This window comes from Sorex araneus, chromosome 5 (genome assembly GCF_027595985.1).
Source record: "Sorex araneus isolate mSorAra2 chromosome 5, mSorAra2.pri, whole genome shotgun sequence".
Classification (NCBI taxonomy): Eukaryota; Metazoa; Chordata; class Mammalia; order Eulipotyphla; family Soricidae; genus Sorex; species Sorex araneus.
In genome coordinates this window covers 22,739,664-22,752,231 of record NC_073306.1, presented here as the reverse complement: position 1 = coordinate 22,752,231, position 12,568 = coordinate 22,739,664, and the positions used below count along the sequence as shown (strand labels likewise).

Sequence of the window (12,568 nt, the reverse complement as noted above, 5' to 3'; positions counted from 1 at the left end):
GGGATGTTACGAAGTGACCTAGTCCTACCCCAGGAGGACTAGGGTAGGACTAGGGCCTCCTTAGAGTTATTGGGGAGAGCCTCGCTCTCTCTCTCTCTCTCTCTGTGCCTGCGCTCTCCTGCCCAGACAGAGCAGAGGTTCTGGTTCAGCAGAGTGGGGTCTGCACATGAAAGTTTTGAACTGACCTATGCCCAGTGTGGCACGATAGGCACGAATGTTCAGTTTTTCGGAGACCTCTCCCCCATTCCCCTTCTTTGTGTTTGCTCTTGCTATGGCTCCATGGACACACCCATCCTTGGTACGTGCACACATGGTTGTGGCGCTCACTGTGGACAGTCTCAGTTTGAACTGTTTGTCTTTCTCAGTTTGAACTGTTTGTCTTTTCCCTAGAGGCCAGGGACCCAGTCCCCACCGGGGCAGCATTTACAGCCTCAGAACACACGTCATTGGCCCAGGTCTTCCTTTGGTTTCCCCTTGTAGCCACCCTGTTCTCTCCTACCAATGGCTACCATACCAAGCGGAACTCTTACCAAGTGAGAAATGGTGCTGGCATTCCAGCTGACTAAGATCAACTACATGGGCCGGAGTGATAGCACAGCGGGGAGGGCGTTTGCCTTGCACATGGCCGACCCGGGTTCGATCTCCGGCATCCCATATGGTCCCCCAAGCACTGCCAGGAGTAATTCCTGAGTGCAAAGCCAGGAGTAACCCCTGAGCATTGCTGGGTGTGACCCAAAAAGCAAAAAAAAAAAAAAAAAAAGAAAAGAAAATAAAAGAAAACATAAGTTAAAAAAAAAAAAAAAAAGATCAACTACAACAAGCACCCTTCCAGCTAGCTGATGCTTTAGGCAAGACAGATCTAAAAGGGGGCCTCTTCCCAGGCCTTCAGGGATAGATTGAGCCCAGAAGTTTTACACGTGCACGCACACACACACACACACACACACACACACACACACACACACACACTTTTTTGTGGCAATTATATTCTAACCATCTCTGATGCTAAATTAATGAACATGAACTAGAGCTCTCCTAGAGGAAATATGTGGGTGACATTCCTACAGGTTCTGGATCTCATATTTTTTGAGCCAATCCACGCAAAATTTTCCTTATTTTATGTATTTCTGTTGGTTTCTTAACATGGGACACAGGCCAACAGCACTGTAACTCCTGTCTTGATTAGTATCACAAATGCTCAGGGGTTACTCCTGGCTCTACACTCCTGGCGGTGCTCAGGGTCCATATGGGATGCTGGGAATCGAACTCCGGTTGCTGCGTGCCAGGCCAATTCCCTTTCTGCTGTGTATCACTCCAGCCCCTATCACAAACTTTTTTGACTTGTTTTGCTTTTAGTGTCACAATGGCAGTGCTCAAGGGCTGCCTCTGACTCGGTTCTCAGGGATTGCTCCTGGCAGTGCTCGGGGGACCATGTGGTGTGGGATCAAACCTAGGCCTCTGCTAGGCCTCTGGTATGTAAGCATGCATTCTAGCCCTTTGAGCCATCTTGGTTCACAACCTTCTTAAACGGAAGTGAGGCAGGCATGTGGAGGGGGGATGCTGGGTGATGAGTTTTTCAGGAGGTAATGCATCTAAGATGCAAGGGGCCATGGAGATGGCACAGTGATTAAGCACTTGTCTTGCATGCAGCTGCCCCTGATTAGACACCCAAGCACTGATGGCAGTGACCCCCGGAGCATAGAGCCAAGGTTAGCCCCTGAGAACTGCTGGCTGTGGCTCAAAATCAAGCAAGCAAACAAAGAGAATAAAACCAAGATGTGAGGGTCTGGAGCAATAGCACAGCGAGTAGGGCGTTTGTCTTGCATGCGGCCGACCCGGGTTCGATTCCCAGCATCCCATATGGTCCCCTAAGCACCGCCAGGAGTAATTCCTGAGTGCAGAGCCAGGAGTAACCCCTGTGCATTGCTGGGTGTGACCCAAAAAGGAAAAAAAAAAACAAACCAAGATGTGATTTAAAGAAGTTGACCTGTCACCAGCCCAAAAAGAAGCCCCAGTGCAAAAAGGCCAGATTTCTTTGTGAATCCAGGAATTGGAACCAGATAAATCTTTAATTGGTGCCAGTACTGGCCCGAGGGAAGGCTGGCCCCCTCAGGAGAGAAGTTCCAGAAGGAACAAATAGCTGTGATCAGAATTTGAAAGAAGACCACCACTTTGAAAGTTCAAAGCTCTCCTCCCTTGACAACTCCCTAGCAAAAGGCTCCTTTTTCTGGTGGGGATCTGGTGATGTTTGGGCCTTGTATGCGCCTGACCTGGGTTCTGTCCCTGGCACTGCATATGACCCCTGAGCACCACTATGAGTGATCCCTAAGCACAGTGCCAGGGTAAGCCCTGACCACAGCCAAGTATGACCCCAAAATCAAAAAGAAAAATGAAGAAAAACTAGATGTAGTTGATATATGTGTGTGTATGTGTGTGTGCGTGTGCGTGTATGTTTATTTATCATAGAGTTCACACCTGACAATGCACAGGGTTTACTCCTGGCCTCCTGACTTTATTCTTAGACATCGTTCCTGACATGTCTCAGGGGACCATATGTGGTATTTGAAACCCAGTTGGCCACCTGAAAGGCAAGTTTCTACTTGCTGTACTATAGTTCTAGCCCCCATATAGTAATTTTTGTGAGTAGGAAATTCAGAATACAAAATTAAAAAAAATAACACCTATGTATATATTTCATATATAGGTGTTATCACAGTGATGCAGTGATGTATATAGGTTTAACTCTATGCACACATATATGCCTTTTATTAAGAAAAACATAAACAAAATGAGAGGCAGGGCTAGAGAGATAGTTAGGGGTGTAGGTGCTTGCCTTGCATACGACAGATCCCAGATGGATACCCCACGAAGCATATAGTCCCCCAAGTACTACCAGGGGTGATCCCTGAACAATGAGCCAGGAGCCCTGAGCATCCCTAAATGTGGCCCCAAAGCCAAAAGTAAAAGGAGAGGCAATCAGGAATTATTTGGAATCAAAGAACTATAATTTGGGGTGCACAGTTTCAGGTTGAAACCTAAAAATACTATTAACAAGCTAGCACTATTATAACTGGAGATTTTATTTATAGAGCTGAGCTTACATGGGGGTGGTGGCTGGGAGGGGTCCCTGGGACACTGTCAGTGGAGGGAGGTGAGCTGATGATGGGTGTGGTGTTGGAATGATGTATGAAAAATGTAATTAACAGTATACAAATCTCAATCTCTCAATAAACATGGTTAAAAAAGGGGGGGGCTGAGAGGTAGTACAGCAAAAGGGTACTTGCCTTGCATGTGACCGACCCAGATTTGATGGCCAGCACCCCATATGTTCCCTGAGCCCTGTAAGGAGTGATCCCTGAGCCCAGAGCCAGGAATAAGTCCCATGTACCACTGGGTATGGCACAAAAAACAAATAAAAACTGGAAAACAAAAAGGGGAGCAACTCCCCCCGCCAAACCAAAAACCAAACCAGAAACCAGCCCCAAACCAAGGCACCAAACTAAAACTAGCACCCTCTCACCCTGAGGGACTGATTTGGTGCCCTGCAGGAGCCATCACCTCAAATCTTTGTAAGCAGGGCTGTTTGCTGGGGTCCCAAACAAGGGGTGTTGGAAGAGCAGCTGTGCCAGGTCCACTCAGCCAGTGGCCTTTCCAGCATGGCTTCTCCAAGCTTACTGTTGAATAGACCTGCTTGTGTTGTAAAGACTTTGTCACCTTCATTGATTCTCACCGTATGCCAATAAATCTCAGACTGAAAAACATCTTTCTAGGGGTCAGAGCAATAGGACAGCAGGCAGGGTCATTGGCTGGCACACCATGGGCTGAGTTCCATCCGCTGCTTCTCATATGGTCCCAGAGGCCCACCAGGAGTGACCTCTGAGTGCAGGGCCAGAAATAAGTCACCGCTGGGTATAACCCAATCAACAAGCCCCTTTCCCCCACTCCATCATACTGGTCATTGAATTTTTTTTTTTTTCTTTTTCGGTCACACCCGGCGATGCACAGGGACTACTCCTGGTCCTGCACTCAGGAATTACTCCTGGCGGTGGTCAGGGGACCATATGGGATGCTGGGAATCGAACCCGGGTCGGCTAAGTGCAAGGCAAACGACCTACCCGCTGTGCTATCGATCCAGCCCCAAATTTTGATGTTTCCTTTGTTTGAAACATACATATAACAACCCCTCTGCACCCATCCCCTTCCTAACTGCTGAACAACCCGTTTTCTGTTTGTTTTTTTTCTTTCATTTTTTTCAGCAGGGTTTGGCTCACATCTGATGGTGCTCAGAAACCTCTTGGTGGAGCTCAGGGATCACTCCCGGTGTTGTCTGTGCTCAGAGATCGCCCCTGGCGGCGCCCAGTGCACCATAGTGCCGGGCATGTAAGTGGGTCGGCCATGCGCGAGGCAAGAGCCTTGGCCCTATGCTAGCTCGGGGCCTCAACGGTTTTATTTTTGGTGGGTGTGTGGGATGTGGGTGGAGGTGCCTGTCTCGGGTCTCTTCCATGCAGTAGTTTGAACTACAACCCGAGCCAAGTCTGAGATCTTGCACGGGCAAAATACAGAGCAGGACACAGAGCAATGCCCACATTCCAGACACGTTCCTTGGGAGCCTGGCTTCTGGGCAACACTCATTCAGGGGCCGCACTCGCTCTGATCCTGGCGGCGCTGAACCTGACTGGCTCCTGCTCACGACGAATCCTTTCACTTTTTTGGCGTCACACCCAGCCCAAGCTCAGGGGTTCCTCCTGGCTCTGCACTCAGGAATCACTCCTGGCTTTGCCGGGGGAGGTGGGGGGTCCACATAGGACGCCGAGGATCGAACCCGGGTCCGCTGCGTACAAGGCCCTACCCACTGTACTATCGCTCTGGCCCCCAGGATGAAGGTTTTAACCCAAGAAATGGCGGAGGCCACGGTTTCAATGCCCTTGCTGAACTCGGGCTCAGAACGCTTTTTTGCAAAGGTCGTACGTAACAGTCCCGAATCCCCACGGAACACTGCCCGCAGGCGGCCCTGCGCACGCGCCGGGCGCTTCCTCGCCCGGCCCCGCCCCGGCCCCGCCCCTTACTCGCCCCGGCCCCGCCACGCCCCCTACCCTCCCACGTTGGCCCCGCCCCGGCCCCGCCCCGCGCCGGGCTACATTGGGAGTCGCGGAAACGCCGCAGTCTGTCAGCGTCCGCGCTCGCGGTGCCGTCTGAGCGTCCTTGCCGGTCCCCGCGCGCTCCGAGCCATGTCTTCTGCAGTCCTAGCGCAAGTCCCTCGGCCCCTGCGCCGGGTGTTCGTGGTGGGGGTTGGGATGACCAAGGTAAACAGAGCAGTGGGCCCTCGGGGACGCGCGCCCGGCCCCACCGAGTCCGCAGAGGCCGGGGCCGGGGCTGCTGCCAGGCCTGCGGGGGCTCCGCGGCCAAGTGCGGCCGGCGCGGGCGCGCGGCGGGGAGGGCGTCGGGCAGGGACCGTCCCCTCGCCCGCTGTCGCCCGGGGCAGAGTCTGGGAAGCACGGCCCGGGAGCAGCCAGCCGGGCCCCGGCCAGCGGCGCCGTGACCTCCTGCCCCGGCGGGGACGCTGGCAGGGAATGCGGCTCCGCGCGGTCTCCGCGACGCCCCCCCCCCCCCCCGCCGCGCCTCTGCAGGTGCCGCCGCGGAGTCCAGGAGGCCGGCTGCCCTGCGGTCTCCTTTCTGCCTGACTCTGCTTGGGGGTGCACACCCCGTGTTTTCTATATGGAAAAGCCCAGAGTTGTCTAACTGCTTGGGAAGTACATGCATTTCTTTTTCTTTAAATTGGGATGGTGCTACGGGTCTGCGAGCAGAGATTGGGAGTATGAAGAATAGATTTATTGATCTATCTATCAATATCTATCTATCTATCTATCTATCTATCTATCTATCTATCTATCTATCTATCTATCTATCTATCTATCTAAATTTTTTGTTAGGCAGGGGTCTAACCGGGCCTCCAGCGTGACGCCCTTTCTCTGGTCCTAGCAGTCTCAATTTTTGACACCTCCCACCTCCCACCCACCCTCTAGCCCGGCCCAACCCCCTTTTCTTTGTCCCACATGGTTTTATGCCTCCATTGTTATTCCTCACTCCTTGTACCATTTGCTTGTCATCCCTTGGTTAATTTCTTTGTATTTTAAAGAGATCAGATCTCTTTTCTCCTGCAAGAAACCTCTTACCTTCCCGATTTCCCCGTGGAGCTCTATACTTGACTCTCTTCATACTGAAATAGGCTTTACTGAAAATCTCTTTATATGTCTGTATTGCTCCAGAGCACGGAAGTTCTTCCAAGTTTCTGGTCATTCCTCTTTATGCCTCTAGCTCCCTGAGAAGTGCCCATTGCCTTACGATTCAGTGACTATTAGTTGAGGGGATATGCTTTGTGAAATAAATATCCTCTAGGCAGTGTTCTCTTTCTGAAATACCTGCAGTAAGTTTTTTTTTTTTTTGGTTGTTGTTGTTATCTTACAAATTTGCTAAATACACAATTCAATCAAAACGTGTACCTAGAAAGTCAGCAAATACATTATAAAGCAGAAATTGAGGATCACCCCTTGTTTCATGAAAGAGGGAATTTGTTTTTTGGTGGGGAAGTTTGGGCCACACCTGGTGGTGCTTAGGGGCTACTTCTTTGCTAAGAGGTTACTCCTAGCTCAAGGGACCCTGTGTGGTCCTAGGGATCCAAGTGGCATCAGCCCATGCAAAGTAAGCACCTTTATCCCTGTACTATCCAGAACAAAGGGACTTCTCTTCTCAAATTTTTTTTTCTTAAATTCTGATTTGCCATCATAAACCTATGTTGATAATATAAAATTTCTGTAGTACAGCTTTACATCCAAGAGGGATGTCTGATTTGGGTGGGTCATACACATATTAAGAAAAATATGTAGTGGGCAGAATGATAGTACAGCAAATAGGGCATTTGTTTGCCTTGCACATGGTGGCTGACCCAGATTCTATCCCTGGCATCCCATATGGTCCCCTGAGCACTGCCACCAGTGATTCCTGACTGCATAGCAGGGAGTAACCCCTGAGCACCACTGGATGTAGCCTAAAAACAGAAAAAAAGAAAAGAAAATATGCTGTTATACCACAGTCACACAGTCAACAATCCACAGGTTGTTGGATGTCTGATTCTACTGGCTAACTAGAAAAGCCCAGAGTTTTCTAACTCCTTGGGAAGCAGATGCATTTCTTTTTCCTTAAATTGGGATGGTGTTATGGTACTGCAAGAAAAGATTGGGAGTATGAAGAGCAGATTTATAATATATATAATTTGTTTGCAATTATATAATTTGTTTAAAATGCATATAATTTGTTTTCTGGACCATATCCAGCTGTGCTTAGGGCTTACTTCTGGCTCCGTGCTCAGGAATTACTCCTAGTGGTCCTTGGGGGGCCATATGGGGTGCAGGGGATCAAACCTGGGTCGTTACAGCATTCACTGTACTGTTACTCTGGCCCCTGACCTCTGATTTAATATAAAATTGAGATTCAGCAATGCAAGGAGAATGGGGAAGTGTAAATGTATGTGTGTAAGGGGCCTTAGACCTAATCTTCATGTACTCTTACTGGAGATTCTGATACAATTTTCAAAATTTTTGTTTTTGTTTTTTGTTTTGGCTTTGGGGCCACATCTGGCAATGCTCAGCAGGGAACCGTATGGGATGATGCTGAGGACTGAACCCTGATTGGCTGGGTTTAAGGAAAGCATCTTACCCACTATACTATCTCTCCAGCCCATATATATATATATTTTTTTTTTTGCTTTTTTTTTGGTCACACCTGGCGATGCTCAGGGGTTACTCCTGGCTCTGCATCTCAGGAATTACTCTTGGTGGTGCTCAGGGGACCATATGGGATGCTGGGAATCAAACCCGGGTCAGCCGCTGTGCTATTGCTCCAGCCCCAATTTTTTTTAATTTTAGATTTTTGGTCACATGCAGCAGTGCTTAGCGCTAACTCTTGATTCCATGCTCAGTGATTACTCCCGGCAGGGCTTGGGGGACCATATACTGTGTTGGGACTTGACCAGGTTGTGTGTATGCAAGGCAAACATCCTACCCCCTATACTATCTCTGGCCCTGTGATAATGTTTGTTTTTGCAGAACATCCTGCATTGGTCAAGGAACTGTTCCTGGCTCTGTGCTCATGAGTCGGTCCAAACTGTGTTCAGGGAACCATGTGGTGCTGGGGCTCAAATCCAGGCTTCCTGTGTACAAAGCATGGGTTCAGCCTGCTCAGCTATTTAACTTATACTTCAGTTTCTCTGGGAAGTCTTTCTAGACCTCCTTCCAAAACTGGAGAGATAACGGTAGAGACACGTAGGATTTTAATGGACAGAGTTGCCTCCATGCTACTAGAGTGTCCAGGACCCTGGACCTAGACTGTGCCTATATAGTACCATCAGTCTGCCTTATCGTTGCCTGTTATTTCCTTTGGACTGGAAACTTCCTAGGAAACTTCCAAGATATTTTTAGTGGGGTGGGGTAGGAGGATTGAGGGTTGGGTCTGGCAGTGCTCAAGAGCTGCTTCTGGCTCTGTGCTCTGTGCTCATTCCTGGCAGCATATGTGGTGCCAGGTTTCAAACCAGGGCCAGTCACATGAAAGACTAGTTAGTGTCTTAACCCTTGTACTATCTCTCTGGTGTAGTTCTTTCTCCCCCCCACCCTTCTCTGTTTTTGAGACCATACCCACTGTGCTCATGAAATTCCTGCCTCTGTGCTCAGGGTCAGGGTTCCGGGGACCACTTGTGATGCCAGGGATTCGAGTAGGATCAGTTGCATGCCAGGCAAGTGCCTTAGCCGCTGTGCTCTCTCATACTCACTCTTCGTTCCCCCGGTACTTTCTATTTGTTACCGGAGTTCAGGAGCGTGATAGTTACTCATGTCTTTGTTAAAAATGAATAGATGATTTTCTGTGATGCTTTTTTTAAGGAGAAAATCTTATTTTCTTTGCTTATTTGTTTATTTGAACAAAATTATTTGTTCCCATAATTTCCTCCCTTTTTTTTTTTCCCTAGTTCTCGAAACCCGGAAGAGAGGATACAGGAGACTACCCTGACTTGGCGAAAGAAGCTGGTAATATGGAATGTTTAGTCTTTGAACGTCATAGTTTATTGTGCAGCCTGTTTTTCCTCTCTCTCTTTTTAAAAAATGGAATCACCATGAGGTACACAGATAAAAAGTTGTTTGTGATTGGATTTCAGTCATACAATGTTCCAACACCAGTCCCTTTACCAGTGTATATTTCCTGCCACCGCAGTCCCCAGTTTACCTCCCGCCACCCCCCCAACCTGCCTCTATGGAAGACACTTTTCTTCTTTCTCTCTATGCCCACTCCTTCCTTTTAGGTACTGTAATTTGTAACACAGGTACTGAAAGGTTGTCATGTATATCACTTTACTTCCGTCAGCACTCAGTTCTTATCCAGAGTGATCATTTCCAACTATCATTGTCATCGTGGTCTTTTCTCTGTCCTAACTGCGCTCCCCCACAACTTGTGGCAAGCTTCCTAACCATGGACCGGTCCTCCTGGCCCTTGTTTCTGCTGTCTTTGGCCATTATTCTCATATTATTCTCATATTATGTTTTTTGGTTTATGTGTATATATATATTTTTTTCTGCCAATAAATGTGATCATTCTGTCTGTCCTTGACACATTTCACTGAGCATGATACTCTCCATGTCATCCATGTATAAGCAGATTTAATGACTTCATTTTTCCTGGAGGCTGCGTAGTATTCCATTGTTAGAGGTACCATAGTTTCTTTGTCCTATCATCCGTTCTCAGGCGCTTGGTTGTTTCCAGATTCTGGCTCCTGTGAATAGTGCTGTACAGCCTGTTTGGATAGTGGAGCGACTTTGCAGCACTCAGGAAGCCAGGCAAGGAAGAAGAAACCGTGTAGACAATTGCCTGATGCTCGCTGGAAAGGACGGAGGGGAGAGAGCTCGGGCATTCTTTTTTGTTTTTGTTTTTGGGTCACCCCCAGTGATGTTCAGGGGTTGCTCCTGTCTCTGTGCTCAGAAATTACTTCTGGTAGCGCTCAGGGGACTACATGTTGGGGATTGAACTTGGGTAAGGTCACATGCAAAGCAAGTGTCCTACTACCCACTGTGCTCTTTCTGGCCCTGAGACCTTGGGTGTTCTTTACTAGTTCACTCGAGCAGACAGTGGCATCTGATGTCTGGTGTTTTGTGCTATCCAGCTGTTTGTTGGGTCCAAAGAGCTCTGTGGGAGAGAAAGAGAGGGTCATCAAATGGTAAGCTTGGTCCTCTGAAGTAAGCACACAAGGTTAGGGTTAGGTAAAGACAAAACTAGTATCTTCCATTTCCAGAAAAGAGAGAACAACATTCAGAATGCATGCTACAGTGGTGATAAATAGACAACAACAACAACAAAATCACCACAGAGATAATGAAAAACATCTCTGTGCTGGTTTCTCACTCTCTTTCTTTTTGAGGATGGGGTTCAGGGCGGGTTCCATCCATTGGTGCTGGAGGCCCCTCCTGGCTCTGGTCTGCTGCCTGCAAGGCAAGTACGTTGACCCGTTGACCACTCTGGCTTTTTTTTTTCCCTCTTTCTATTTAGCTGAACTCATGTAGAAAAAATTCTTTTCTATTACCAGGCTGGTGTGTGACTTACTGAGGTGACGGAGTTGTTATTGTGTATTCTCTGGGGTGTTCAAACTGTTCAACGAAAAATGTGGGTGAATGCTAGTAACTGGGACCTCAAAGACAGTTGTTGAGATTTGTCGTCCTTGTTCTGTTGTGGGGGTCCCGTCCTGTCCAGCAGGGAGGATCCTTCATGGGGATAAGGAGAGGACGCAGCTGAATGAATGAACAGACGCGGAGGAGGAGGGGGGAGAGAGAGAGTTTATTCTACTGCAGTTACAATACTTATACCTCTCTGCTGGGAGGAGGTGGTATAGTATGCATGCTTGGACCCCCATAGGAATAGTAGTAAGATGCAGATCAGGCATGGCCGTTGGCTAGTGAGAGACAAATGGCGAAATGATAAGATCAGCAGTGGCTGATTTGTTACAGGAATCCCAAGCAGCCTCTTGACTAGAAGATAAGAGCCAGGCTTGTAAAATGACTCCCTACATCTCCCCCTTTTTTGTTTTAAATTAAATGTGGTCAGGGGAGGCATTGTCCGGTATCCCTTGTGACACAAAGACTCCATTTTTGTAGGGAGAGGAGGGAAGGGATGATTGGGTCTTATGCAGGGGGCTCCTCACAGGCCCCATCAGTCCCTGGTCTTGGAGCAACCTCTATGCTATGCTGGAATACCTCACAGGGAGCCGGGCCCGGGTATCAGCCCTCCCTTGCAGTGCTTTGCCTGGCAACTTGATTCACAAGAATAAATCCCTGGGAGCCCAGCATCCTTCAAGGTAGAGAATTGGGGGGAGATGAGGTATGAGTCTGAACGGAGGTGTGAGCGTCCTGCAAATCAAGCCAATGATAATAAACCTGTGTAAGCTTGACTTCTAATTGCTAAATTTGTTGTCTAGTAAAAGCCAAGATTCGATTAAAAACGCAAGGGCCAACAGTAACTAACAATAATACAGCTGACAGTGGACCCAACAAGGGGAGTAAGTAATCTTAAGTCCTACTCTGAGTTTAGTCATGGAATCAGGACCACTCCTGTGTGATCTGCATAAAAACAGCATTAAAAACGGCATTCCTCTCCTAGAGCAGCACATAATCCTCCCCTGTTGCAACAATAATTAGTCCAGTCCTCTCCTGTTCTGCAACACCACTTCAGACAGGAACGTCAGGGATTTCTCGAGATGACTGATGGAGGTTTTGATCCTCTCCAGGTCCTCATCAGTAGCTGCTTGAAGGGATGAGAATTCGCTCTGCTGGATTGTGAGTGAATTGATACCAGTCCCGATTCCTGTCACTCCAGTTCCAAACAGCTGCCAGTCCAATTCCAAACAGTGTGGCTATGGTTAGAGTGGATATCACCTCCCTCTTCTGAGTGGGGTGATAGGTTACCTGTGGGGATAAAAAGTCTCCTTCATCGTAGAGGATTCAGGGAAGCACAGTGACCATCACATAAAATTCATTTAGTTCCATGTTGAAAACATTGATTTTCCATGATCTAAGAGCACTGTTACAGGAGTCTGGATACTAGAACAATTCTGCAGATACATTTAAAGAGTTTTTACAACAATATAGATTGATTAGTTTCTTTTTCTCAAAACACAACCTCAAACCTTCTACACTTTCCTTTATATTCATTCTGTCTTGTAACTTTCCTTAACCCATTTCAAAATCAACTTCACTTTAACAGGATTCCCTTTCTTTTTCCCACTGATGATATCTACATCCATTATCTTTCTGACTTAAGACATAAATCTATATTCCTTATAGTCATCCCACAAGTTTAAACTCTTATTTTTACTGAACTTAGTACAACACGATCTTCCAAGTTTGGACACAAATTACCAATCATCTCATTTAACATGACAAAACTACTTGCAGTGCCATTTCAAAAGCATTAGGTCAGTTCTATAGACATTCAAAAAACTTTAAAGATGGTTACAACTAAAGTTCTTACAACATATATT

At 47.7% G+C, this 12,568-nt stretch overlaps 1 protein-coding gene across 1 annotated transcript in view; it reads left to right on the top strand.

Annotated features, from left to right (window-relative positions):
• The first annotated feature begins 5,137 nt into the window (after window positions 1-5,137).
• Window positions 5,138-12,568, top strand: part of SCP2 (sterol carrier protein 2) — a 75,247-nt gene continuing 67,816 nt past the window's right edge. The window contains exons 1-2 of the mRNA XM_055140055.1: window positions 5,138-5,303; window positions 9,017-9,074. Of these exons, the coding sequence (XP_054996030.1) occupies window positions 5,229-5,303; window positions 9,017-9,074 (133 nt within the window). The 5' untranslated portion in view covers window positions 5,138-5,228. The remainder of the gene's footprint in view (window positions 5,304-9,016; window positions 9,075-12,568) is intronic.